The sequence below is a fragment of the Neophocaena asiaeorientalis genome, unplaced genomic scaffold (genome assembly GCF_003031525.2).
Source record: "Neophocaena asiaeorientalis asiaeorientalis breed wild unplaced genomic scaffold, Neophocaena_asiaeorientalis_V1.1 scaffold943, whole genome shotgun sequence".
NCBI classification, from domain to species: domain Eukaryota; kingdom Metazoa; phylum Chordata; class Mammalia; order Artiodactyla; family Phocoenidae; genus Neophocaena; species Neophocaena asiaeorientalis.
In genome coordinates, this window is record NW_020173401.1 from 1152857 (window position 1) to 1179890 (window position 27034).

General features: G+C 39.9%; 1 protein-coding gene across 3 annotated transcripts in view; it reads left to right on the plus strand.

The window, feature by feature from the left end:
- ARPP21 (cAMP regulated phosphoprotein 21) overlaps window positions 1-27034 on the plus strand; it is a 110701-nt gene that overhangs the window by 24954 nt on the left and 58713 nt on the right. For 2 of the 3 annotated variants that reach the window (XM_024747150.1, XM_024747149.1), the window contains 5 exons: window positions 4943-4980; window positions 6888-6947; window positions 11093-11322; window positions 19046-19279; window positions 26297-26478. In XM_024747150.1, the coding sequence (XP_024602918.1) occupies window positions 4943-4980; window positions 6888-6947; window positions 11093-11322; window positions 19046-19279; window positions 26297-26478 (744 nt within the window). The remainder of the gene's footprint in view (window positions 1-4942; window positions 4981-6887; window positions 6948-11092; window positions 11323-19045; window positions 19280-26296; window positions 26479-27034) is intronic. The other variant, XM_024747151.1, reaches the window with a different exon arrangement.

The following is a 27034-nucleotide window of genomic DNA, read 5'->3' on the forward strand; positions in this document are numbered from 1 at the left end:
TGGCTGATGTCCAGGTACAATTCTAGAAGATTCTAGAAAATTCTTTTATTATGGTCAGAATTATTGAGGGTGCATAGGACAGCAAGACACATGGTAGACCTTTCCTTATGTTTGCTGGATACAAGAATGCAGTAATGAGAGGATCTTTTCTAGTCATGATACTATAATGATGCCAACTGTGGACTGGAGGTAGAATGTTCCTGTCTGATGACCTTCAAGAAGAGAAATATTTCTGAAGGCTAGTTTATTTTCTATTTTCTCTGTCTCTTTCTCTCTCTCTCTCTTACACACACACGCGCGCGCACACACACACACACACACACACACACACACACACACACACACCTTTTCCCTCTTAGTCTGGTTCTGGCAAGTCATATAGTTTATGAATGAGTTGTTACATTGATAAACAAATACTTATCACCCACATAATATACAAACAACATTCTTCTTCTTTTTTTCTTGCCAAAGCTGTGCCACATTGCCAGTCACTCAAGAGCCAGGTGACAGTAAGTAACGTCACTGATGCATGCCTATGATGGGGGTGACACTTGCCCTGCTGTACTTCATTTGTGTATTCTCGTGTCCATAGGGAGGTCATCAAAGGGAGAAGGGGTCAGCGTGACTCCCTTTACACACTGCATTTCCTCACATCCATCTTAAGCAGATTATTCGTAAGCGACCTGGGTTCCAGGCTAAAGATTGCAGGCAAGGGTTCCTGTTTAAAGCCTCTATGGCCACATGCTGTATTAACTTTTTTTAACAAGTAAAAGCAGACTTAAATGTGAGAAAGCTTAAATGCAAAGCTATTGTCATAGCCTTTTTATTCCATGAACTCATTCAGCAGCCTTCTCTACAATGCTGTGGCTGCTTCTCCCTATGGGAGTGGAGGCATGAGCTCCTTTGATAGGCTGTCACGCCCGGTGGCCAGCACTTCTGGCTTTACTGATTCAGGTGGGAAACTGACTGTTTCTGACACTGCTTTTCACTTGATCTCCTAGGGCAGTAGTTTTTTAATCAGCATGCTGTACCCAGAGTGTACTCATAAAGGGCTTCAGAGATCAAATAAAATCCCTGATATTACCTGCAAAATATTATGTTCATGAGCATATGTGCATTTTTCTAAGGATAAGATCTGTAGTGTTTATCATATTCTTATAAGTTTTCACGATGCTTGAATGAGCCACTAAGAGCCACTTTCCTAGACGGAAAACAAAATGTCTTTCTCCCTAGTCTGATTGCTCTTGTAGAGACAATGCAGTCATACCACTGGTATTCTCTGTTTTAGCTATTAATATTCCCAAATTCAGCAGCTTAAAAAACAAACAAATAAAAATCTGCTTCTCTCACAGTTTCCATGGGTCAGGAATCTGGGAGTGGCTTAGCTGAGTGATTCTGACTCAAGGCTTTTCATGAGGTTACAGTCAAGCTGTCAGCTGGGGCTGTACTCATCTAAAGGCTTGGTGAAGTGGTTATCTGCTTCCAAGTTCACTCGAGTATCTCCAGACCTTAGTTCTTTGCTGGCTGTAAGCTGGAGATCTCACTTCCCACATAGTGATGTGGGCTTCTCCATAGACTTGACAGGTGTCTTCAGAATGGCAACTAGCTTCCCCCAGAGCAAGTGATCTGAGAGAGAAAGAAAGAATCCCAATTGGAAGCCACAGTCATTTATAACCTGATCCTGGAAGTGACCTACCTTCCCTTCTGCTGTATTCTGTTGGCACACAGACCAGCCCTGGTGCATGTGGGAGGTGCTACACAAGGCAGGGGTCACTGGGCGCCACCCTGTACTAACAGGATAACACAAACTCAAGGACATAACAGCAATATGAACTTTCTCGAATATATATAGTAACATAAAGACAGGACTCTTTAGGGAGCCTTCACCTATGCAATTCCAGATTCCCAAATGATCATTACTGCTGCCCAAATTGTCGAGGTTCACAAGATAATAATTAAAGTATCTTAACTCAATTGTAAAACAAATGCAAAGAATCCAGCATAAGGAAATTAAGTTACAGGCATCTAATCTTTTTATTAGCTGGTCTTCAATTTAGCATCTTCATAATTTAAAAACAGAGGTAATGTAACCAGCTTCCTTTGCCAATTATTAAGTAGTGGAGTAGTTCAAACAGGTTCAAATATCGATACACTTAAGTAGGATTTTTTTTTCTACTTGAAGTTACAATAGAGATTTATGGGAAAATACTTCCTGGTATTTACACTTTAGCAAAATCCAGATTTGTTTTAAAATTAGAAGCGTTCTTGAATATTTTACAAATGTATCTTGGTTTCTAAGGATGTGTGTGTGTGCGTGTGTGTGTGCGCACGCGTGTGCTTTTGTACATAGGTGCACAGTCAATATGTGCAGATTACTTCAGGGTTTTCTAGAAAAAGTTTTTCAAATATAGTTTGAGAATTTTGGTATCTTGAAATAAGACCAATTTATCTATTATTTGGGAACTAAAATGTTATTTAGAGCACACAACAATTTAGTTCTCAAATAATAAATAAATGTACTATTGTTGTCAGAAGTACTTGAAATACAGCTCTTGTTTCCTTTGGCAAGAATTTCAACTTGTTTTATGATTAGTCCTATGCAGTGTTGTTCCTTTTAGGAAGGTTAAGTTGATAAAGCAATATATCTGAGAGAGACCTGTTTTGCCTGTAGGGTGATTTCTGAAGGGTATTTATGTATAAATAGGGATTCGCGGGGGACCTCATCTTTGGTCTCCTTTGCATGTGCTGGGATTCTTCAGGGAGAGCTGATGATGAGGGTGTGAGGCACCGCCTGGCTTGGGGGTGGCACGTGGAAGAGAATTCTGTAAGCCATCGGCAAAAATGTTTTCCTCCTTTAAAAAAAAAAAGACCTTTATTTACATCTGAGAATGCATATACCTGACAGCTCTGAATGCTGGGCTTAATTACTGTGACAATTTTATCTTTCTCTGCTATTAAAATTTGTAAGTTATTAATGCTACTTTATACACACACACATACACACACACACACACACACACACACACACACATTTTCATCAGTTACTGAATCGTAGCCCATAACTGTCTCTTGTCTTATTTATGAAAATGTGGTAGATGGATGATGAGATGATATTTTAGGACCTTTCCACAAAAATCAGGCAGATGCTCTGGAGATTGGTTTTGGGGAACATCATCTTTGACTTGCAAGTGACTTATTTTTTAATTCAAAGAGTTTTGGGCTGCTTCACTTTCCCCCAAATGCTATTAGATTAATGAGTCTGAAGAGGTCAGCATGTCCTTGATCAACTCTTTCAAAGAAGTAATTGAGTCTCAGTTATTCAGTACCAGCCAGAACATCCTAAATGTAATTGACCTCTTTTCAACCTCAACAGATGAGAAATAACAAAGTATTAAATTCATCGTGGATATCTGACACAATCTCACTTTTGTCACATACCAGGACTTGGCTCAAACTTGACTCAAACCGGTAGGGAAACCAAACTAAAGGAAATAAAGACAATGGGATATTTAGCTTACTTTAAAGAGATCCTCATAGGAATAATGAATGTCAAGGGCACATCATCTGTATTTGTTTCCTTTTATAAAATTAAATGTCAAATTTTTTTAAAAAGATATTTTTCTGAAAAGCTTTTTTCTTAGTTGGCTTGTTTTTGCCTTTTGTTTAATAAAATTTTTGCACACGATCTTCGGGATGCATGTTAAATGCACAGAGGTTAAAACAGAAATCGTTCTAGAGATGCCCCCATTAAAATGCTCAGACCACTGAGAAAAACATTTATGCCCAATCTAGCCCTTTGGCTTAGTGGAAGGAAATGATTTTTCCAGTAAAATGTAGAAAGAAACCAATATCCTACTGGCATCTCTGAGCAGTGGTTACATTAGCAGCATTTTTAATTCAAAAATTCAATATTGAAAGGTCATTATTATTTCTTTAGTTTTATTTTATCTTAAAATCGACCTATTAAGTCTCTATTTATCCCTTTAGCCAGGTGACTTATTCATCATTTAGAAAATCCACACGTATAATTTTACATTTGTAAATTTACATTTACAAACTTAGTACTTTGAACATGGTTTTATATTAGTTCCTAAACACAGTCGTATTTTAGGACTGTTGCACCATATTTTGTTTAGACTTCTCTTTCTCTGTTAAAATTTAATTTGATCTACCTTTCCCGAGCACATATGATAATGGAATTTTATCTTCCCTAAGTTGTATGTTAAACCCAAGATAGCAGAGAAATGCGTGCTAGAGAATGCAAGCTAAGAAGAAAGTCACTGGGTTTTTTGTGTGAAAAACTAAGATATATTAGATGGAGCTTGATATTCTTTCCCAATTAACTTCATTTTGTTCTCACTTGTTTTCTGAGCACCCCGCTGCCCCCGCCAATTCCCCACCAAGATTGTTTGATAGCATCTCTTCAGTTTGAGAGTCTTGCAGGTCATCTGTTTATGTTGTGAGAGTTTATTGTAGCCAGGTCATAATTTCAGGATTGTGGCTTTACAGCTCTCCTATCCTCAGGTGGATCGTGCCAAGTTTGCACGCTCTGCCTTGATCTGAACTTGTCCTTTTGGCTCCTGATGGCGGCTGCATCTCGGCAGCCCTAGAGGAAACCACTAGCTCAGGACCTGATGCTCACAGGTTTCTCCAGCAGCTTCATTCACAACATCTCTCTTCTGACCTTGGCGCTACCTGGGCTAAATCTGTTTGAAACCTGGAGACACCGTGATGGAAAAGAGCTGCATGAGAATGGCTTACACTTCTAACTCTAACCGTTTTATTTTTCCTTTTTTTTATTTCCATTTTTTCTGAAAATGGTACATATTTTTCTTAATTCTTTTCCTCTTGGAGGGGAAAAGTAGTTTGAAAAGCAGGCAAGGATTTGGGCTCCCTCAGCATATCCAGAACATCTGATACAATGCTTTTTTTTATTTTTCAGTCAGTTTGCTCCCAGGAAAGCCTTTTTGTGGAAAACAGGTAAAATGAAATTTGCTTTTTCATGTCTTTAGAGGAACAAAGTCTGTCATGTGTCTTGTTTTTAATAGATATACATATGCCATATATAAGTGTGTGCTTGAATATATGTATAAATACATATATCTATGTGTACACACATATATATGCACACATATATGTTATTTAGCATGTCTAAAAGCTATTTAACTGTGGGGAAAAATTCCCTCCATTACTTCCAAACATAAGTTTCAACAATTTCCTTATTTAAAGTCTCAACTTCTGGTCCTTCCAAAGGTATAATCCTGTTACCTTCCCCAGGCATTAAAAAGTATAAATGTTGAGACGAGAACTTGCAGTTTCATTGGCTTATTGAATAGGCTGCTAAAAGTACTTGTGTATTTGGTGTTATTGGCCTCTTCCTGTGCCCTATCGTTATATGTAGCTACACAGATGATAATTTGAATAGTATTGTTTTATGTTTCTCATTCTAAATAATCTGTCTTCATAAAAGGCTGAACTTGGAAAACTTATCTAAACCGATCTAGATTTATCAGTGTACCTGGCTGGGTATTAGTAGAGAAGGTGGTGGTTATGACATGAATGTGTTAAAACATTTATACAAAGTCTTGAGTATAAGAGCAGAAGTTCTCAAATTTAGCATGTACCTTTTAAAACTAGTTCTAAACTGATATAGATATTAAAATGCTCCATTGATTTAATTGCACGTTTTCAAGGGGAATTAAGGAATTCCTCATTAGCTGTACTGGTCACATTAAAATGCATCACAGTGGTCAACTTGGATTGGAAATATGGTAGCCATTAAAAGAGTGGTGGTTAATTTCATTTCAGGTGTTGGCTTAATGGGTATCCCTATAAAATCGATTAAAATGGAGGCTATCTGATTAAATTCCAGTACTTAGAGAAAAGTTAAACCTGGCATTCAAGAGGATTGGTTTAAAAAATGCCCTCATTCATAGCAGCAGTTAGAAAACGTCAAGTAACTACCCTCAACTGAATAACCTCTTGTAGAAGAAGGGATGAAAGTAGTGAACAGGTCTTTACAAGGCATCCAAAAGCATCCTCAAAAACCCATACAGTTTTCAACAAGTATTCCTTTTTTACAGTAAATTAAGAATCCGTGAGCTTTACCATCGTAGGGATGTTAAAGCAATCCAAAATTCTATATCGAAAATTGAATTTGGATGTTGGATGCAACATTTGGATGTTGAAGCAATCCAGAATTCTATATCCTTTACCCAAAGAATGAAGTGAGCATTTAGAATTCAGTTTAGTAGGACATGTCATTCCCTAGTCTTGTAGCCAATCATTTTCCCTACTTACTCCCTAATCTTCGTCATATACTTGTGTTTTGTATGAAAAGACTGCTAGTGCACTTGTGTCCCTAATATTCAAATTGGATTATATTCATCAATACAATAATTTGTCACAAATATGCATTGCATATGTGAAGAAGTATTGATGGTCCCCAAAAGCAAAATTCTGAGTAGATCCCTACAAAAATAAGTATATTTCTTTGATACCTGCCTTTGGAAGGCATATTTCACTATGCCCAAAATATAAAGAATAACTAATATTACCCAAAGAAAAAAATCGCAACCGATATATTGAATTAATTAAATGTCCATTATATCTATATCCATTTCTTTGATTCTCCCCTCCTCTTCCATTCCATCTGTTTCTTCTTCCCTTCTTTCTCCCTGTCTAGCATCGGTACTTTATCCTAGGGTAGGGAAAAATCAGGCTGCCATTAATTTATTAGGGCAAAATTCTACATCTTGAAAATAAACCGTAGCATATAGGGTTGATTTGCAAGACAGGTGTGCTATAGTTGAGTACACATCCATTTAACATAGGGCATTTAGTACCCTTAGATTTTATATCATAAAAATCATGTTTTTCATTTCCAGTAGGCTCTTGGAAGACAGTAACATATGCAGTGAGACCTATAAGAAAAGACAGCTCTTTCGGTTGGTATGGTTTACTTTTTTAAAACTGTGTTTTCAGATGATGTGGTGGAATCAATGTTAAATATAAGTGTATTAGTATAAAATATCTCTGTTCATGAAATAAAATATATTTGGTTATCTCTTTGTAAAGGTTGTTAACTGAGCTAGTGTTGAAGCCATACGGGGTCCTGTGAGATACAGGACTGGGAAACCAAGTGCTTTGTCTACAGTCCTTTAGGGTTCTTCCTCTGATTTTCTGGGTTTTTTTCCTCCAGGACTAACTTTGACAGCACACTGATTTCACATTCCCAAATCAACTTTGGTGAATTACACTGAGTTAAAATTTCTCTTATAGCTTGCAATTGTGTATACGTTCCCAACACTGGAAAACAAATCAATGAAAACTCTATTTGAGTAGTTGATTTTTAGCCGCTACTATCCATCATAATATTTCAAACAATATTTTTTCAAGCACAGATTTTATTTCTAAAGAAAGATATGGGATTGTTTCCAATTATAATGAACTACTTAAATCAAGATCTGTGTGGGATAAGGAGAATAGATTTTATATATATATATATAATATGTATAAAGTTTTATACTAGGCTAGAGAGTGCCATGAAAGCAGAGGTACTATACCTGCTCTCTCATTACATTATTTTTATTTATTTTAATTTTTATTTTTATTTTTTTTTTTTTTTGTTTTTTTTTTTTGTTATTATTTTTTTAATTAAAAAAATTTTTTATCTCATTACTTTATTAAATGTGTCTCTACCATCCATTATAGGGCAATGGATACACAGTGCTATATATATTTTATATGTGTATATATATATATATTCAATACTTAATACATTTACCTAATATATATAATATGCTAGTGCTTTTATGAATATTAGGATTCATCTCTGTTGTGGGAGAGGCAAAACAAACAAACCAACAGAACTTCTTGACCACTGAGAAAAAAGGAAATACCCAGAAGTAAATGAATTCTGTGCTTAGAACATATCTTTTTGCTGTAAATCTGAACTTATGACCTCATCCTTAGAAAAGTTAGAGCAATTTCTTTTCTTTTTACACTTTGGCAGAAACAAACAAAAAAAACAGGATCTATATTTTAACTTCCTTTACTTTTCTAGGTTGAACTATACATCTAATACCTTCCTCTTGTATCATTAGACAGTTTATTTTCACACTTGAAGGTTAAGAAAGTAACCTTGCATTTTTTCCCTTGAAAGCCCAGAGAAGGACTAGAATGTATCTGTGCTCTTGCAGTCACACACCATGACCTGGCTTGTTTAGACCAGTACAGATAAAATGTGGGTTCTTGCCCCCTAGAGGCATTTAGTTTTACATAGCCCCAAATCTGGTCCCTAGCCGGAGCTACCGTCTACTGAAGTCAACCATCCCAAATACGGATGCTATAACCCACCAAAGTTACCAAGCACAGAAACTCAGGAATATGACTTAGCACAAAGCCATCCACACACTGATAAAAGCAGTTCAAAATGTACATCATACCTAACTTGGTAAAAAAAATAAAAATAAAAAAGTGTCACGTTCAGACATGAAGGACATAAAAGTTATCAGTTATGTTCATCAGCACAGAAGCAGAACTTAGAGTATGTGCTTTATGACTACTCTGGGGTCAAATTCTAGTTATGTACAAGAGGGCCAACGCCCCGTGATGGCCAGATATTCATTATCATTGTCTTCCTGGTTTCCAATAGAAGAAGACTAGGACTGGGCTTGTTAGGAAGTATAGGAAGGCACTTGTGGATATGATACCTATGATTCCACACCCAAATAGATATGAAATTCAGTTCTGGACCTTACCTTGCCAGTGTTAAGGTGAATGATTGATAGAGCAGTAAAAGATATGATTTCAGTGTATCCGTATCTAGAGATCATAAATTAAATGCATTATTTTGAATCTCATTAATGCTAACTCTCTAAAGCAACAACTTAAATTCCATTTTTTATAAAATGCACAGATCTTGACTTGAGATGAGGATTTGAGCCAGTGGATTAGAGGTAGAAGAAGTTAAGGAAATCTTAGGTTGCCTTATTGGCTATGGGATGTGACATGAGCCTAGAGGAACTACCCAGTGCTTTAGAAACACACTAAAAAGCACTTAGGAATAGTGGTGGACACCTCCTTTGCAGAGAAAGGCTTAGCCACTCTGGCATTTAGAGGAAGTCTAAATTCCTCCCGTGGAGGTGCAGAGTTGATAATTGAAGCAGACTTTAGTGATGATCGCCTCCATATGGGGAATTGCCTTCTGATGCATCCCGTATGCTGAGGACCCCACTCCAAATCTTTTCCTATAATAAATATTCTGCGTTATCTACAGGGGCGATTATTGTCACACCCTTGGTACATTCATGGTTGCTAAATAATGATTTAGTCAGGCTTTGTCAAGGGTGGGTCAAATTAATCAGAATTATATGAGAAAAGAATGAAGCTGAATTTGGAGATTTAAAGGGAAACAATCAGGAATAGAGCACCTTGAAGGGCTGTTTTTTCTCCACCCAGTCTCCTCTGGGCTGTTTGAATTTCATAGGTTTTAAGAACTAAAGACACCTGGCCCTTGGTGAGTGTCTGATACTTCCTACTCACAAACTAGTCTTTTTTTAAAAATAGTCCTTGTTTCTAAAACCAGCCGCCCCCGAGGTACGGAACACAGAGAGAATGTTTGTAAGAAAACATTAAGAGAGGACAGCAGGGCGCTGAGTACTTTTTGTTTTGTGAATTTTCTGTTGCATTTCCTCCCCTCACTGTACAAAGTCTTTATCACAGACTAGCTGTTTCATCTTTATTATCTCCTGGATCCATTGACCTTCTTAAATTTTCACAAAATGAAAGAAAACGTTCAGTAAGTAAAGTTGAAGCAAAACCTAAAATTTTCTGTATACCTTCTGTACAATTTGGTGGGTGAGTGTTTCAGATATGTATACTTCTAGCAATCTAAAGACAGTCTTTAGAAGAATTGTCTTTAGAAGAATATTAATTGTCTTTAGAAGACATTGTCTTTAGAAGAATATTAATATTAATAAAACTGCTATTCACCACTGTGATCAAGATTTCTATCACATCGCACAGTGTTATGAAATTAGGGGTTATATCTGTTGCCCATGGTTTTTGTCCCCTTTGCTTATTCATAATCCATGAGAATCTTAGAATATTTTGATGATCCATTATTTCCAAACTGCAGAAAAGCCTCTGAAAAATAGTAACCAAGTCGCTCTTTAAGCAGTTGGAAACCAATGAAAATGCAAATTTCATCAACTTTCTCTATAAAATACATGCAGTTTTGCACACTGCTTAGAAATACTCTGTAGTCTTCAAAAATGACTTTTGACTATTGGATCTCTTCCAATAAGTTCAATCTTTTTCTATTTGAATTTTGAACAAATGTGTCATTTCATCTATGGAGCTATTTTGTTATTCCCATTGATCTCCTTGGAAAGTTTCGTGTCAGTGTAGTGTTTGCACTGTTGTTACTATCACGAATTTTTCTATGTGAAAGTTATTAAAGGGCTCTTTTCTCTGCCCGTGAAGGTTAAACTCACTGGGCAAAATTCTCACCAAGGGTTAACAGAGGAATTCCTGTGAACTCTGTGCTGTCTGCCAAAGCCTTAATATGTATATAATATAGTTAGCAACTAAATTAGTAAATGGCTTCTTTGAAACTGTGTATTTTACCCTGGTCCAATTACTTAATGCTAAAGGGAGAGATGAAACTCTTCTTCGGTGGGAGTTGCTTTTAGGATCATTTAACATCATAATTGCTTTCAAACACTGATTCATTGTTGATTTGGGTCAGGAGAATTTACCTTCTTCTCTCCTCTCCACAAGAGAAGTTACCAATTATATCTTATATCCTATTTTTCTTGTTGTTTCCCCTTCACTGGCAGAGGGACCATGTGACATTTCTAGGTTTGGTCTTTCGTTTGTAGTATGAGTGTTTGTGTGATGTGTTACCTGTCTGTCTGTACATCAACAAGGTGTCCGTGTGCTGTTTGTGAGGCGACAGGTGTCAAGGAAAGGGTTGACAAGAAGGGTCTTGTGTAGACAGTTCTTACAAGAAAGGTCCCGCTCTGTGTCCGTTCTGCTCTCGGAATCTAATGCTGTCCCGTGCATCTTTCTGATGGCCACACTCCAGGGGCAACAGAGACAGCTCGGGGAGAACATCTGGAAGTCGGCAGAGCAGCTCGGAGAATGAACTCAAGTGGTCCGACCACCAAAGAGCCTGGAGCAGCACAGATTCTGACAGCTCCAACCGCAATCTCAAGCCTGCCATGACCAAGACGGCGAGTTTTGGGGGCATCACGGTGCTGACCAGGGGTGACAGCACATCCAGTAGCAGGAGTACCGGGAAGCTGTCCAAAACAGGTAGTTAGTACTGAATGGGTTTATGTCCTGTGATCGTTTCCTCTGATTCCACCCAAGCTGTACAGTCAGCGCTCTCAGTGACTTCCCTGAAGTAAAGATAATGATGTGAATGATATTAATCACTGGGATAGCAAAAAAGTCAGAAGGTGCAATTGAAATAACAATACTGCCTCTTGCGAGCTGTGTGCCTGGGTCCAATTATTAACCTCTCTGATGTTCAATTTCCTTATCTATAAAATGTGGATGGTAATAGAATGATACTGTAACTCCCCTCAGTAGACTATTGTAAGTTTAAATTTGACCATTTATATAAAATCAGTTACCAAGGCACCTGCACAAGGCGGCTATTTAACCAAGGTTAGCTATTTTTAAAAATTCAGTATTATGATTTATTCCTTAAAGATAAAGAATAGGATAAGGAAACAGAGCCTCAGAAATTTTCAAGTCTCCAAGTAGCTAGATGCATGCATCTTCTTTTTTCCCGGTTTTTTCTTGTAAGGGAATAGTGATCTTTTTTTTTTTTTTTTTTTTTTTTTGGGAACAGTCTCCGGACGTGCAGGCTCAGCGGCCATGGCTCACGGGCCCAGCCGCTCCGTGGCATGTGGGATCCTCCCGGACCGGGGCACGAACCCGTGTCCCCCGCATCGGCAGGCGGACTCTCAACCACTGTGCCACCAGGGAAGCCCGGATAGTGATCTTTTGACATAGGTAGTTGAAGTTTGCATTCATACTGGTGCATTCATAGCCTGCCTGTGCAGTGAGTGGGGAGTCCAGGGCCCCGAGGGGAAATGCTGAATGGACAACGCCAAGCAGAGGTAAAACACGGGCAGTCCTCCGCTGTGAATACTTTCCCAACCAAGCTTCTCACTAACGCCCGGGGAGCCTCTTTGTGAAATCTCGGCTCATTATGCTAATGGTTTAACGTAATTATGTTGTTGACAAGTGCTTCCTAAGAAATTATCTTGTGTTTTCCTACATAGGCAGAAAATTAATAGCATTTAGTCTCAGCCACTACTTTATGTATATATCCTGCTTCTTGGAAAGATTCAGGTGGGCTCACACTGCCTTCTGTCATCTTTATTCACCAATTGGTGAATTCTTGATTTCTTCCTCTAATTAATTGCTCTTATATCCCACTATTGCAGCAACTGAAGTCAAGAAAATCCACTGTGGTACACTTGAGTTCCTGTAAACTAAGACAGGTTAAAGAGTTTTAAATCTCCTTCAAACGCAGAAACGAAGTACCTTAAATGGTGCACTTAAAAATTCCAGCACACCCAAAGAGCTCTTAAGATTTTTAAATTAATCGTCCTTCTCCACACACCAACCACCAATCATCTCCAGAGCAAAGCTCTTTGGAAACATTTAAAACACTTCAAGAATGCTAAAATGCCGTGTTCTTTGAAGAATGATTAGAAATTGTAAGTGCTTCAGACATTTTTTTTTTTTCTTTTCATCTAAGTGTCTCCATTTGAAAGCCTGTCAGGGTACAGGAATGGCAAGGAAAAAAATTAAAGGGGATCAAGATAGGATGTCAAAACAAACTTACAATCTCCCAAGATGGTTTTATGAAGCAAAGCTGTCAATTTTGCTGTCATGGAGCTTCAGAACCGCACAAGTTTCTGATTTTTTACTTTATTGTTTACAGTGGAATGGCAAACTTTTTTTGACCTTTTAGAAACTAAGTCTGGAGTTGTGACGTTTAAGTTATTCTTCTCCTCCTCTGATTACATAGGTTCTAGCTTCAAATAGTTAATAATGAGACTCTTTCCAGGTGGGAAACATGTTTTGCTGCATTTGGGGAAGAGCATATTAACTGAAGTCAGAATGCACAAGCACATCCTCTTGAGATCTGGGCTGTATTTCCCTTATTGTACCCCCTGCACTGAGCACAGCAGTGGTCACCTATCAGGGGTCCAGTACAGGCCTGTGGAGACAGCTGATTTCATCACATCCTCATTGGGAAGAGGACTTGAATGGCGCTTGCACTGAGACCCCAGCTGTTTCTTGGTAGTGGCGATGGGGTTGAGAGAGAAGTGTGTGTGATATCTCTTTCTTTCCACACTGACCACACCATGTTGGTTTTTTTTGTTTGGTTGGTTGCTTGGGTTTTTTAATCTAATTTTTATTTTATATTGGGGTATAGTTGATTTACAATGTTGTGTTAGTTTCAGGTGTACAGCAAAGTGGTTCAGTTACACATATAACTGAATTCTTTTTCAGATTCTTTTCCCATATAGGTTATTACAGAGCGTTGAGTAGAGTCCCCTGTGCTATACAGTAGGTCCTTGTTGATTATCGATTTTATATGTATTAGTGTGTATCTGTTAATCCCAACCTCCTGATTTATCCCTCCCCACCCTTCCCTCTTTGGGAACCATAAGTTTGTTTTCGAAGTCTGTGAGTCTGTTTCTGTTTTGTAAATAAGTTCACTTGTATTGTTTTTATAGATTCCACATGCAAGTGATATCGTATGATATTTGTCTTTCTCTTTCTGACTTAATTCACTTAGTATGATAATCTCTAGGTCCATCCATGTTGCTGCAGATGGCATTATTTCAGTCTTTTTATGGCTGAGTAATATTCCATTGTATATATTTACCACATGGTCTTTATCCAGTCATCTGTCAATGGACATTTAGGTTGCTTCCATGTCTTGGCTATTGTAAATAGTGCTGCCATGAACATGGGGTTGAGAAATAAGTGTGTGATATCTGTTTCTTTCCACACTGGCCACACCATGTTGTTTTACTACCGTCCTTCCGTCTTGATGTCCAGAGCAGGGCTTCTCGACTTTAGCTGCATCAGACTCACAAGAAGAATTTGTTCAAGCACAGATGGCTTCTCTACAAACCAAGCTTGAGAAACAACTGCTCTGGAGAAATAAGATAGCCTTCCGTTTTGTTTTCACCATTTTACATGGCCTGGCATCTTGTTTTCTGGAGACAAGGATATCCTTGTTGTTGTTACCTTCCTGGTCTATGCCTTGGGGTATCTCTGGAGCCAGTGCAAGATGCCTCATCTTTCCATCACTTCCTCTTCTCCGTGTTTATTTTCGTCACTACACGAATGCATCCTGGATATTCTTTTTCCCTCGTAATTTCAGAAGCTTTAGGTTATTCTACTGAACTCTGACACTTGGATCTGGAAACATTTTCTCAAACTCAGGAGAAAAAAATACTCATGGTTCAGGGTCCCTGTAAAAGAAAAATTGCATCTGATGAGTTAAAGTGGCAGGGAAGACTTTACCCATAACTAATTCAATAGAGGTCAAGACTGTTGCAGCAGGGGAGAGAAACTAAACTCAATCCTGCTGAAACAAAGGCAGGAGAGTCTGTAAATGAGCTAGAAGGCCTTAAAGAGGTGATTGGTCAATTTGATAAGACCGCCTGTGTTTGCTAATTGGTGCTGAGACTTGCAGAGAAAGGCACCATTTTTCTTGAGGACTTCACTTCAAAGGGATGGCTCCCAAGTCCTTAAGAAAGACCTTCCCAGGTTGTAAAACTGATAAAAGTCTGGGAGAAGATTTGCATCTTTTTTTTTTAAACATCTTTATTAGAGTATTATTGCTTTACAATGGTGGGTTAGTTTCTGCTTTATAACAAAGTGAATCAGTTATACATATACATATGTTCCCATATCTCTTCCCTCTTGCATCTCCCTCCCTCCCACCCTCCTTATCCCAACCCTGTAGGATAAGGGTGGGTGGTCACAAAGCACTGAGCTGATCTCCCTGTGCTATGCGGCTGCTTCCCACTAGCTATCTATTTTACATTTGGTAGTGTATATATGTCCATGCCACTCTCTCACTTTGTCACAGCTTACCCTTCCCCCTCCCCATATCCTCAAGTCCATTCTCTAGTAGGTCTGTGTCTTTATTTCCGTCTTACCCCTAGGTTCTTACTTTTTATCGTAAATGGGTTTGAATTTTGTCAAAAGCTTTCTGTGCATCTGTTGAGAAGCAGAGATGCGCTGAGAAAAGGGAGGTAAAGGGCCTGTAATCAGAAAGAAACCTATTTAAAGTATGGTTAAGCTGAGGGGAACTTCAAGGGCATCATCCTCACCTCTACTCATCATTTAATCTGGTGGCTTATATTTTACAAAAGAGGACATTGAGGTCTAAAGAAAATGTCACTTCCTGAAGGAAATACAACTAGTTCTGGCAGAACTGGAACCAAAACTCAGGGTGCTCCCTCCCTGGGGAGTGAATGCCCATTCCCTCCTCCAAGGGACTCTTCCCTTGCCCTTTCCTTTCTGCCCCATCCCTTTCCTGGATTTCCATTTTGCTTTGCCTTATGATCTCTTTTCCAATCTCTTCCCATTTTTCCCTTTTCCTGTGTCCCTCTTGAGGGTTCATCTGAGGCTTTCACCCAGCCACCCTAGTGTCTTCGGTCTATACCTCCCACCAGCTGCCCCTCAGGGTCCAGCTTCAATTTCTGAGCATCCCATTGTGAGTAGCATTGAATTTCTGTGCAGTATCTCCTAGAACTTGGCATAGGCCTGGTCAGGGCCCTGGTCCTACCTGGTTCTTGCTGGAATGACTTTAGGGTAAACACATGACCTGCAGGCTTCAAACTTGGTCCCTAAAGTTGCGTTGGCTGGGTTTGAGCTCAGACTCCTCCACGCGCTAACTGCACTTGGGAAATTTACTTAACGTCTCTGAGGATCAGCTCTCAGCTGCAAAATGAGGTTGCTATGAAAAGTAGATTAGATAATTCATATAGCGTGTGCTTAACACTGTTTGTCACATAGACATACTGTTGAAATATTTGCCGTTGCTGTCACTAAGTCCGTAAACAAGGAAGCACAAACCACTCTCAGCACCCAAAGTAGTAAAGTTCTCAAATATTATTTTTTTTTTTAAATCTGTGAACACTTCTGATCCTGTGCCTTTTATCACCATTGGTAGCAGCTATTTTTGATCAAGAATTTCAGTAATGCTGACTACGTGTCGAATACTGCTTTACCTGAGTCTAGGTGATGGATGTTTAGAAACTGGTCAGAGCTGGTTATACACCAGCCAGCCCGCAGGGTGATTGCTGAGCCATCGCTCCAGGGAGGTCTGACTGCCTCCATCTTTGCAAGTGTTGAGAGTTTAAGCCAAAGTTAATTTTCCTTCTTCCCTTCTTTTAACCTGGGGGATCAAATCATTTCCATTATCTTTACCTTGTCTCCTCATTATTCCCGTTGAAGCTGCTGCTTTTTCTCAGCCAGTAGAAGGAAATATTGTCAATCAGTGATGAATGGCCATCTTCCAAAAGCCAAAATGAAGTCATCTTTTGGATTTTGTTGAGGCGTGCTAGTCTCTGTGTATCAATCTCCACCACCAGCACACACGCCCAGGATGGTGCTAGATGCCTCGTTAGCCCCGACTTTTTCTTACTGTCTAACCCCTCCTCCTGGATGTGGGCTGAGTCAGTTGTGTACGAGCTTCATCGTCTGGGCTCAGGAAGTGTTATTGTATTATTACTGTTCTTGCTGTTGTTGTTGACGCTGCTAAGTGTCAAACTTGGACTGTAGCATCAAATCATGGGCACAAGTCCACAAACGCATGCTATAGTTTGCACTGGGACAGTGACTGCAGGATCAGACGTGTCAGCCATGTGGTCTGAAAACTACTCTTAGTATTTCCACATTTCCTTTTATCCTTCATTTTTCTGCCCATACATTATTCAGAAACCCATCAGCATTAGTTAGATGGAACATCCTGAATTAATCTGAAACTTTATCATTCTGAATAATAAAGTCATGGAAAAAGCAGAGAAGATTCCCACCTGAGAACACTGGTGGCAGTCGGTGTTGGGTCATGGTTAAATCTAGATCATTCTGCCTGGATCACATCCCAACTCTGTCACTGTCTTCCTGTATGAGTTGACTTGAGTTAACTGCCTTTTCTGTGCTTCCATTTCCCTACCTCTCTAGGCAGTATAGTCCTTATAATTACAATGTTTATCAGGTACCCACACATACTAAGTGCTCAGTAAATATCACTGTCCTTCTTCTAAAAAATTACCGCACTCTCCAATGGCCCCTCTTCTCTGCAATCACATGTTGTATTCCTCTCATTTATTTAAGAACTTGAAAAAGAGCAAACACATGTATATGTATAACTGAATCACTTGCTGTACACCTGAAACTAACACAACATTGTTAATCAATTATACTCCAATATAGAATAAAAAATTTTTCAATAAAAATAAAATAAAAAGGTCTTCAGTTTACCATAATTTAGAACTCCATATTCTCATTAAAGATGATAAATCACTTACTATTCCTTTAACCACTTATTAGTGCTGGAATAAGTTAGGGCTGTAGAGTTGAAATTCATATGTCAGCCACACTTTTTATTATTAAAAATGCTGAGAATTTTAGAAGGAACATAACAAAAACAGATAGTAGAACTAAAAGCCGTATCATTTCAAAGATAAACTTCATCACATGTTATTTTGTTACTTATATTCTTCCCAGTATCCACTGTACAGAACATTTTTCCTCTTTATGTTTTGCAGAAAGATAATTTATAAGGCATTATACTAAATATCACTTTGAAAAAAATGGTTTAATAAAAGAATATGTGTTCAGGAAAAAAAAAAGGTCTTCAGTTTAAGGGCACATTTTAGAACCTTCTAAACAATCTTAACTATTCCTTATATGTGTTAACCTTTAATGACACAGAATAATGCATTTTTAATGACATAAATCAATAATGTGGGCTGATAGTTTTTAAAGTTTCTTATACTCCATTCTTTCAAACTATGACGTCACTCAATCCATCTGTTAGTTTGAATTCACAGATACAGAAATTTTGCTCAGTGCATTTTCTCTCTGAGGCTCTGGTTAATATTCAGAGCCCAGAACAGTCACAGTCAAGGGTGCTGGAGCTGCTTGGTTCTGGTTGCAGTGAAGAGTGGCTGGTGCCTAATGGACGTGGGCTATAGTTTTTCTTGTCCACATTGGAGGGAAAGGGAGATGATTAGGGCTGGATTCCATCTTGGGAGCTTCTGCACACTGACCCAGTTACTTACATATTTGAGGAATCTACAGTCCACAAATCTCCCCATGATTCTACTCTTCTGTGTCATCTGAAGGATGCTCAGTCAATAGCATGATGGCCAAGCCCTCCTTGGTTCACCTCTTGGTCATATTAACAAGACTTCTGTGAATATGGGAGGTACAGTGCAGCTCTTAAGCATTTCTAATAGGAATGAGCGAGTTCTTCTACTCACATTCGAGGGAAAAGATCGTTTCTGACCATGACCCTTCAAAATGCAGCTTTACGGATGTTGGAGAACCGGTACTTTAGAACCATCTGCGTGACCACAGACTCCTCCTTAAACTGCAGTCTCTTTAACCTCCATCCCAGTCATTTTACTGTCGTAACTCCGGCTCAGTGAGACATTTCCACTTCATTAGTTACTCAGAGAGATGGGAGTTTTCAGGCCCTGAGTTCCCAGCTTTATGGTACCATTTACCAATTCATCACCCTAGTGGCATGTGAGAAGCTGGAAAGAGAGAGCTCATTCTTAATCTCTCTTTTCCTAGAAATCTGACACATCTGAAAAATATGCAGCAAATATTTCAGTCAAATGTGGGAGGGGCATTAGTTAATCTCATCCTGCAGTGCTCACCTCAAATTCTTTAGTGATGGATTCTTTACACTAAGTAGTGGTTTCTCTCCTCTCCTCCATGTGGAATGATTTGTTGATTTGTGTCTCTCCGGTAGGTTCTGAGTCCTCCAGCAGTGCAGGCTCGTCAGGATCGCTGTCGCGTACCCACCCTCCTCTCCAGAGCACACCGCTGGTCTCGGGCGTGGCAGCCACTTCTCCTGGCTGTGTGACCTACCCAGAGAATGGGATGGGAGGCCAGGTCGCTCACAGCAGCACCAGCTACATCCTCCTTCCACTCGAAGCTGCCACAGGCATCCCACCCGGAAGCATCCTTCTTAATCCACATACAGGTTCGTTCATTACCTCTGCTTTGGCTGAGACATAATATCAGAGGTTTATTCTTGTGTTTGAGCTTATAAATTTGCTAGCAAGTGTTCTGAAAATTCCTGGTGCATGGATTGTTGTGTAGGGTCTTGATTTAGGAAGAGCAGATCTATAGAGAGCTGGAATCTATATCTCTGTATCGTTATCAATGTTGGTATGTAAGTCAAAATACTGATACTCCCCAGAAATATCCACTTTTCTCTTCTGTCCTCTTCCTGGAGCACAGTGTCTCTCACGTACTCCCAGGAGCTAAGATCAGAAACCATGGAGTGATGAATTGGGATGTACTAATTGAAAATTGATGTTTCTCAGACCAAATCCATGGTTAGCTTGTTTTTGTGTCAAAAGCATTTTTGCATCCGAGATATTTCAGGAACTTGAGATCTCGATTGGAGCACATAGCAGATTCTTCACTACAGAAATTGACTTCCCACTTTAGAACTCCATGCAACTCCTTCTGGGAAATAAGGAACAGCAGTGGCAAGAGAGTACAGAGGGCAAGTTCTTATGTATTTTAGGGATTTTAGGATTAGACTGGTTTTGGTGGGGTTTGGAAAATCGGTAACTTCATGACTATTGTTTCTTTCATGATGAATGGCCATTTTTTTACTTTTTTAAAATTGAGGTATAGTTTTACAATATTATATAAGTTACAGGTGTACAATATAGTGAGTCACAATTTTTAAATGTTATGCCCCATTTATAGTTATTGTAAAATATTGGCTATATTCCCTGTGCTGTACAGTATATCCTTGTGGTTTGTGTTATACCTAACAGTTTGTACATCTTAGGTTTTTTACTTTTTTAATTTCTCCTGTGGTCAGTTCACTTCCACACTAATTTCAGAGGACCCAGAGCATTGGGCAAATAGACTGATGAACACCTGCTTCATGGGGGAAACTTCTCAACCAGAGGCAATTTTTCCATGCCTCCAAGGCCATTTGGCAATATCTGCAGATATTTTGATGATCATGACCTAGGGAGGAGGGGCTGCTACTGGCATCTAAGAAGGTAGAGACCAGAGATGCTACTAAACATCTTACAATGCACAGAACAGCCCCTGACACAGGAAGATTATCCAGCCCAATATGTTAGTCGTGCCAGGGCTGGTAAACCCTGGGTTAGAAGGCTTGATTTGACAAGTCACTTCTCTAGAAACCTTTGAAAGAGATTGAAAAAAAAACGAATTTTCTCAAAATATATCCGAGGTTTGGTTTAGATTACTTAAAAATGCAACGCTGGATGAGAATCTCGTAAAAGTGATCTGGCTCAATCTTCTCACATGTCTAGTGCTACTAATAAGTAGGAGATTCAGAGAAGCATGACAGTAAAACAGTTACTTGAATAATTGCCACATTTTCATGAAAACATATGGCACATTCCTAAGGAATGGTGTTCGATTGAGACATTTTGAAAATGCCACAAGTTTGAGGGAAAAGGAGGCATGATCATTTTATTGAAAACCATTTGAAAGCTTTCAGATTAGATACTTCTAAGGAGAATATTAGATATCCGGATCAGTGCAAGCACTATAAAGGAAATGAAAAGAAAACCAGGATCATATTCATTACTCTGGGCACAGATCAAAGTATGATCTGACTGTGTCAGCTTTAATTCTTTCACTTTTAATTGAGATGGAAGGTTTGTAGACAAGAGTAGCCACTAAGCATAGTTTTGAGTGTTACGTTTTAACCAAAATTGCAGAGTATTTCAGGAAAGCTCAAAAGAGTATTTTTTAGGGGACAGCGCAGGAATATGATTTGTCATGAAAGCATGGATGTGTGTGTGTATGTGTATATTATCATCTATGATCTTGTTTATAGAAAAGGAAAGAATGTGCTCTTGGTGCCAAGTCCCAATTACAAATTGGAATGAGTAATTTGGAGCTGTTATTAAAATTTATCCTTTGCAAAAGGATCCTAACTAAAGAAAAGGATCCGATAATACTGTTGAACAACAGAGTTTCCCTACATACATCTCTGATCTGACAAATGCTAGACATAAAACTATCCCTCGACCAGGAGGAAGATGTACTATTCTATTCTGTGATTGAGTGGTGCGATGTAAGGTGAATTGTGATATTTCTTTTTTCCCAGAATGTGTTTATTTTTGTCAATTAAAAATATGCGTGGGGGGACTTCCCTGGTGACAACAGTGGTTAAGAATCCGCCTGCCAATGCAGGGGACACGGGTTCGATCCCTGGTCTGGGAAGGTCCCACGTGCCGAGGAGCAACTAAGCCCGTGCGTCACAACTACAGAAACCCACGCACATAGAGCTCATGCTCTGCAATAGGAGAAGCCACCACAATAAGAAGCCTGCACACCGCAACGAAGAGTAGCCCCCGCTTGCTGCAACTAGAGAAAGCCCGCAGGCAGCAACAAAGACCCAGTGCATCCATAAATTAATTAATTAATTAAAAAAAAATATGAACAGGAGTTCCCTGGTGGTCCAGTGGTTAGGACTTAAGGCTTTCACTGCCGTGGCTCCAGGTTCAATCCCTTGTCAGGGATCTAAGATCCTGCAAGTCATGTGAGAAACACACACACACACACACACACACACACACACACACACACACACACACACATATATGCCAGCACATATGAATGTACATCTGTGGTGAGTCATGTGCGTGTCTGTCTATCAGGCTATCTGATCACTTATTTGACTCTACTGTTGAAACTGGAAATTTGCCTCCTTTGGGCTGGAACTCATCTTTCTCTGGCATTGCTGTGTCCCCCTAGAATCCACACCTCTTACCTTTTCCTAAATACCCTCTGCCAAATATGTGGTAGGAACACTTTGGTATAAGCAACCCAGAGCATATGACTACTTTGCTTCTTATGTGAATTGCCCTTGGATCCATTTCCCTGTTACCAGCACATTCATGAGCTTGTGGGGAGGAACCATACTTGGTTATATTTTTGGCCTCCCTAGAGTGGATAACAAAGGTCCTCAACAATTACACATTTTTGAAACAATATCTACTATTCATCATATATGCTAATGTGGATAATAGAGCAGTTTTTCATCCAATGTCATATATTTGAGAATGTCCCTCGTATGTAAAACGATGATTGATTAAATATCTGTCTTAAGCAGTAAGAAGACAAGCAATGATTTGAAATACTAAGGTGCCTGCCAGTCATTTGTCTATTAAATGAAACAAAAATGAAACTTCCTTTGTCAGCACAATTGACCGGGCTCTTACTAGGAACTGAATATTTGGCAGCTGAAACCAACCCACTCACATACATTCTTGTGGCTCCCCAGATACAACCAGGACTTTTTATTTCGTCTGGCTTTAGACTCAGCTCCCATTTGGTCCATTTCCAACTCTAAACCTGCGTTGGCTGTTGTTTCTTTGCTTTGCAGGCATCTGGATGAGGGAGTCAGAGGCTCTTTCTCAAAGTTATCCCTGGTCCGCATCTTCATCCTTGCCAGGCAAGCCTGGGTTTGACTCTTGAGAATGAGCTTCCTCCAGCCGTCTTGGACTCAGCCTCAGTTTGGAAATTTCTTGCTGAAAGCTCATCTTTGGCTATTTTCTTTCTACTCAGTGCTATCCAGAGATGTCAACAGGTGTTGGCATCCCTCAAGTGCTCGTTAGTGCCGTGTGTGTTGTTTTGCCATTTTGCTTTGCTTTCATCTGGCAGGAGTCCAGGAGCATGAGATGGAAGAACACGCCATCTGCAGGGACTTGACTTTGAGCCACCTTTGAGGGCTGGTCTCGTTCAAATGCTCCTGATGGGCTTCCATAACACTATGCTGTTTTTGTTTTTCACAGGACTTGTAGAATCGATTTATCCAAACTGCTTCCACCTTTCGATTAAATGCACCATGAAGGTTTTGTGTGCTGTCTAGAAACGTATCTTTGCAAGGCCTGAATCAGTCTTTGCTTATCCATAATCATCAGCTCCCTAATCATTTGATTGCTCACCTTCTAAGGACTAGGAAAGGAAAATACTTTTCCCATCATCCCCTCCCTTTCTTTTTAAATAATACCCTTCTGCCGGGTACATGGTAGCAGTGCTTTGGTATTGGAAACCAAGAGCGTATGATTACTTTGCTTCTAGTGTGAACTGCCCTTGGATTCATTTCCTTATTACCAGCACATTGGTAAGCTCTTTGGGAGGAGGAGTCCTACTTAGTTTCTCGTTGTTTGTTTTGCATCCCTGGAATGGATAACAAAGCTTTAGTCACCATGCAGGGGCTCAATCGTTATATATTAGTAACATAATATCTGCTGCACATTGCACACATTGATGTGAATAGTGGAGACGTTTTCCACCTAAAGTTATGTATTGGAGAGCGACGGACGCTCTGCATTCAATCCTTTTCTCTGCCCTGGCTCAGCTCGCCACACTGGCTTACCTCTGTCACTACACTCTCTTTACCTGCTAACACCCATTCCAAGGCCTGCTGGACACGCTTCTGCAGTTCTGACATGAAAACCTCTGCTAAGCGGAATAGTCCTAGAGCCAGTGTGTCTTTCTCTTTTGATTTTCAGCCACTGTCATTCAAACTAATTGCCTGGATTCGGTCGTAATTGCATCTGGATTGGTAAACAAGGTAGAATACCGAGAAGCCACCATAGCCTGGCTTGAAAACCAACAGTCAGTCATCCCGGCCCTCTTAGAAAATTGTTTTTGGTCTCTTCCCTGGCATCCATCTGACTTCTTTCATTTTCCTCAGTTCTCTCCACCACTCCTTGGTGAGCATAAGAATCAACCTTTTATACTACCTTCTCTTTCTAGAAGAACCTGCCATCTCTCTCTACCCAAGTGAATTATTAGTACTTTCCACATGCGGTTATTTAGAAATATTTCTTTCTTCTGGTCCACAGCACAATAATAATATTTTAAACAGAGGGTCTAAAATTTATTGAAAATGGCATCTGAATATTTTGCTGTTATATTTTCACCCTAAATATGGTCAGTTTTTCACGCTTCCTTAATTCTCACTGGGGTAAATCAAAAGTCACGGACATAGTAAAGAGCCTTTTCTTTTTAATTTTCCGTGTGTGTGTGTGTGTGTGTGTGTGTGTGTGAGAGCTTAGAGTGAGGTTGACTTTGAAATTATTTTGTATGAAGTTGCTGTGATAATTTTTTTTAAATGTTAGGTACCTAAAATTTTCCTCTTCCCTATTAAGATACAAAAAAGGAGGAGACAAGTAAGGATTAGAACCCCAAATGGGCTAATAGATTTTTATAAATTGACCTTTTTTTTTCATCCTTTCCCAAATTGCTGGGTTTTGCAGGGAAAAAAAAAAATGGGTTGCAGATTTCAAATTCAGAAGAGTTATTTTGGAAAGAAGAACAATAATTTAAAACAATAAAATATAGCTAAAATTAAGTAACAGTGATAGGAAAACAAGTGCTTATGAAGAACATTGAAAAAAAAAAAAAAACTTCTAAATTTAGTCATTGTTCTCTGACTAAAATTCTGGCACATTTGCTTTTCCATCACATCATGTTGTGATTGGTTATGAAACTGTTGTTAGAACTCCTGTGGTTCTGGCAGGTATGTTCATGAATATGCAGCATGTAAGGTTACTTGTTGCATACATACACACATACATATGTATATAAATATTTGGGAGGGTACTGAAAATTTGGGGACTGCTAAAGCTTTCATGTCAGTTCCTAACTGAGCTGAAATCAAGTCCACTGCTCTTTTGCTGTAAGCACTTTGCCCATCTTTTCCCCCAGATTCTGATTCTTCTTTATTTACCAATCCTGGGGGTGATTCCACCTTGAAACATGGCCCCCACCTCTCCTAACTTCGCATGTGTTGATGAATAATTTTCAGTTACAATTGGATGTTTTTCATGGTACCTCGTTGTACCATGTACTCATTAAGCAAACTTGGATAATTCACTGAAGTTGTGTGGTATGATGGGAAGTGAATGGACCAGGGCCATTTCCTGGGTGTCTCACTTACTGCTTTGTGTATTTCTGAATAAATTGATTGGGGCCTCCAAACTTTGATTGTCTTGTCTCTAAAGTGGAATGAGATTGCACACCTGTGGGGCTCTTGGAAGAGAAGACCATGGATGTAAGGTGCCCGTTGCTGCACCTTCCATATTGGAAATCCATTTCTTCTCTCCCTTACCTCCTTTCTCTCTCTTTCATTTACTGCCCTTTAATCTCTTCCTTTCAGCTCCTTATTCCTGTAATCTCCCTGGTAGGCCTTCATTTCCTCTTCTGAAACATAGGGAGATGATACCTACCTTCCTCAGAGGCCCGGTTAGGTTCCAGTGGTACTGTTTTGTAAACCATAAAATACTCCTCAAATAGTAGGAACAATAACAGTGAACCAAGCCATTATCTCAAAAGGCAAAATAATGTATATTTGCTCTGCCATGACAAGATGATTCTGTGATGGGTTTATTATGCATCACCTTCAGAATCTCTATCCCCTCCCCTGTGTACTTCTGCTTGTGAGAGAAGTGAGTGAAGGCATGTGGTATATCCTGGTTGTATATATATTTGTGGAACTGATAATGATTCTAAGTTGGTGACCAGCCCAGTGGAAGCAAAACAAATATATTGGTAAACGTTGAGTAACTGAATGTCGCCAGAGCCGTATAAACGGAGAGCAGCCCTTATATTTCAGTGTAAGTTATCTCGCTGGTAGCTGTGAGGTGCAGGGCAGCAAGACACAGGACTTGGTGAAGGTTGCTTCTCCACAGGCCTTCTGCACTGGGTGCCACTGTACAGATGCACTTAGCTTTGGCAAATTGCCTTGAAGGTGATGGATTCGTTTGCGGCTTCTTTAAGTTGCTGTGGGCTTACGCTGTTACCTCGCTCAGCCTGATGGGTCATAAACAGTCAAGTCTTCACACTGGCAAAGGCTCCAGTGTCCTGGACTTCCCCTGCCCCTTTGCTTTAGGTTCCATTTTTGAGTATCTGTCGGAGTGGTTCTTTGTGCCAAAGGAGAGCTTGAGAAGTTTACCTTGACCAAGGTGTGATTCCACTGCAGGCCAGCCCTTCGTGAATCCCGATGGAACCCCCGCCATATACAACCCCCCCACCAGCCAGCAGCCCCTGCGAAGCGCGATGGTGGGGCAGCCCCAGCAGCAGCCCCAGCAGCAGCCCTCCCCGCGGCCCCAGCAGCAGGCCCAGCCACCCCAGACGCAAATGGCAGGCCCACTGGTCACTCAGGTAAGAGCTGGTGGGAAGGCAGGGAGGCGAAGTGCTCGGAGACGCAGACTGCACCAGCCTCAGTGATGCGGTGCATCAGGAAGAGGCGATATTTTCCATGGGTGCCAGCCCCGTCCACTCAACTCCATAATAAAACCTGGCAGCCTAGAGCCCTCGGTTTCAGGTTGACAGAACTTCAGCTGGAGCCTTAAGCTTAGGTAGAGATGAGGGCCCCGTCCAGTGACTCGCATGGTGAGGCATGGTACTTGGGAAAATGAATGACAAGTCTTGTCTTAGATCTAGATGCTGCTTTTATGTGTCAAGGAGCCTGTACTGTCTAGGGGACTGAACTCAAGCCCATCCAGGCCGTTGTGTCACCTTGCTCACCCATTCCTAATGCAGATCAGGTGGCCTGACTGTTCATTTGTCCCTTGGAGAGACATTGGGCTGTCCTCCTTTTCTAGGACAACACATGGAAATGTTCAGAAACCTGAAGTGTTCCAGGCAGGTTGCCAGGATGAACCTCTTTTTTTTTTTTTTTTTTTTTTTTTTTTTTTCCCCCGGGGGGCGGGTGGGG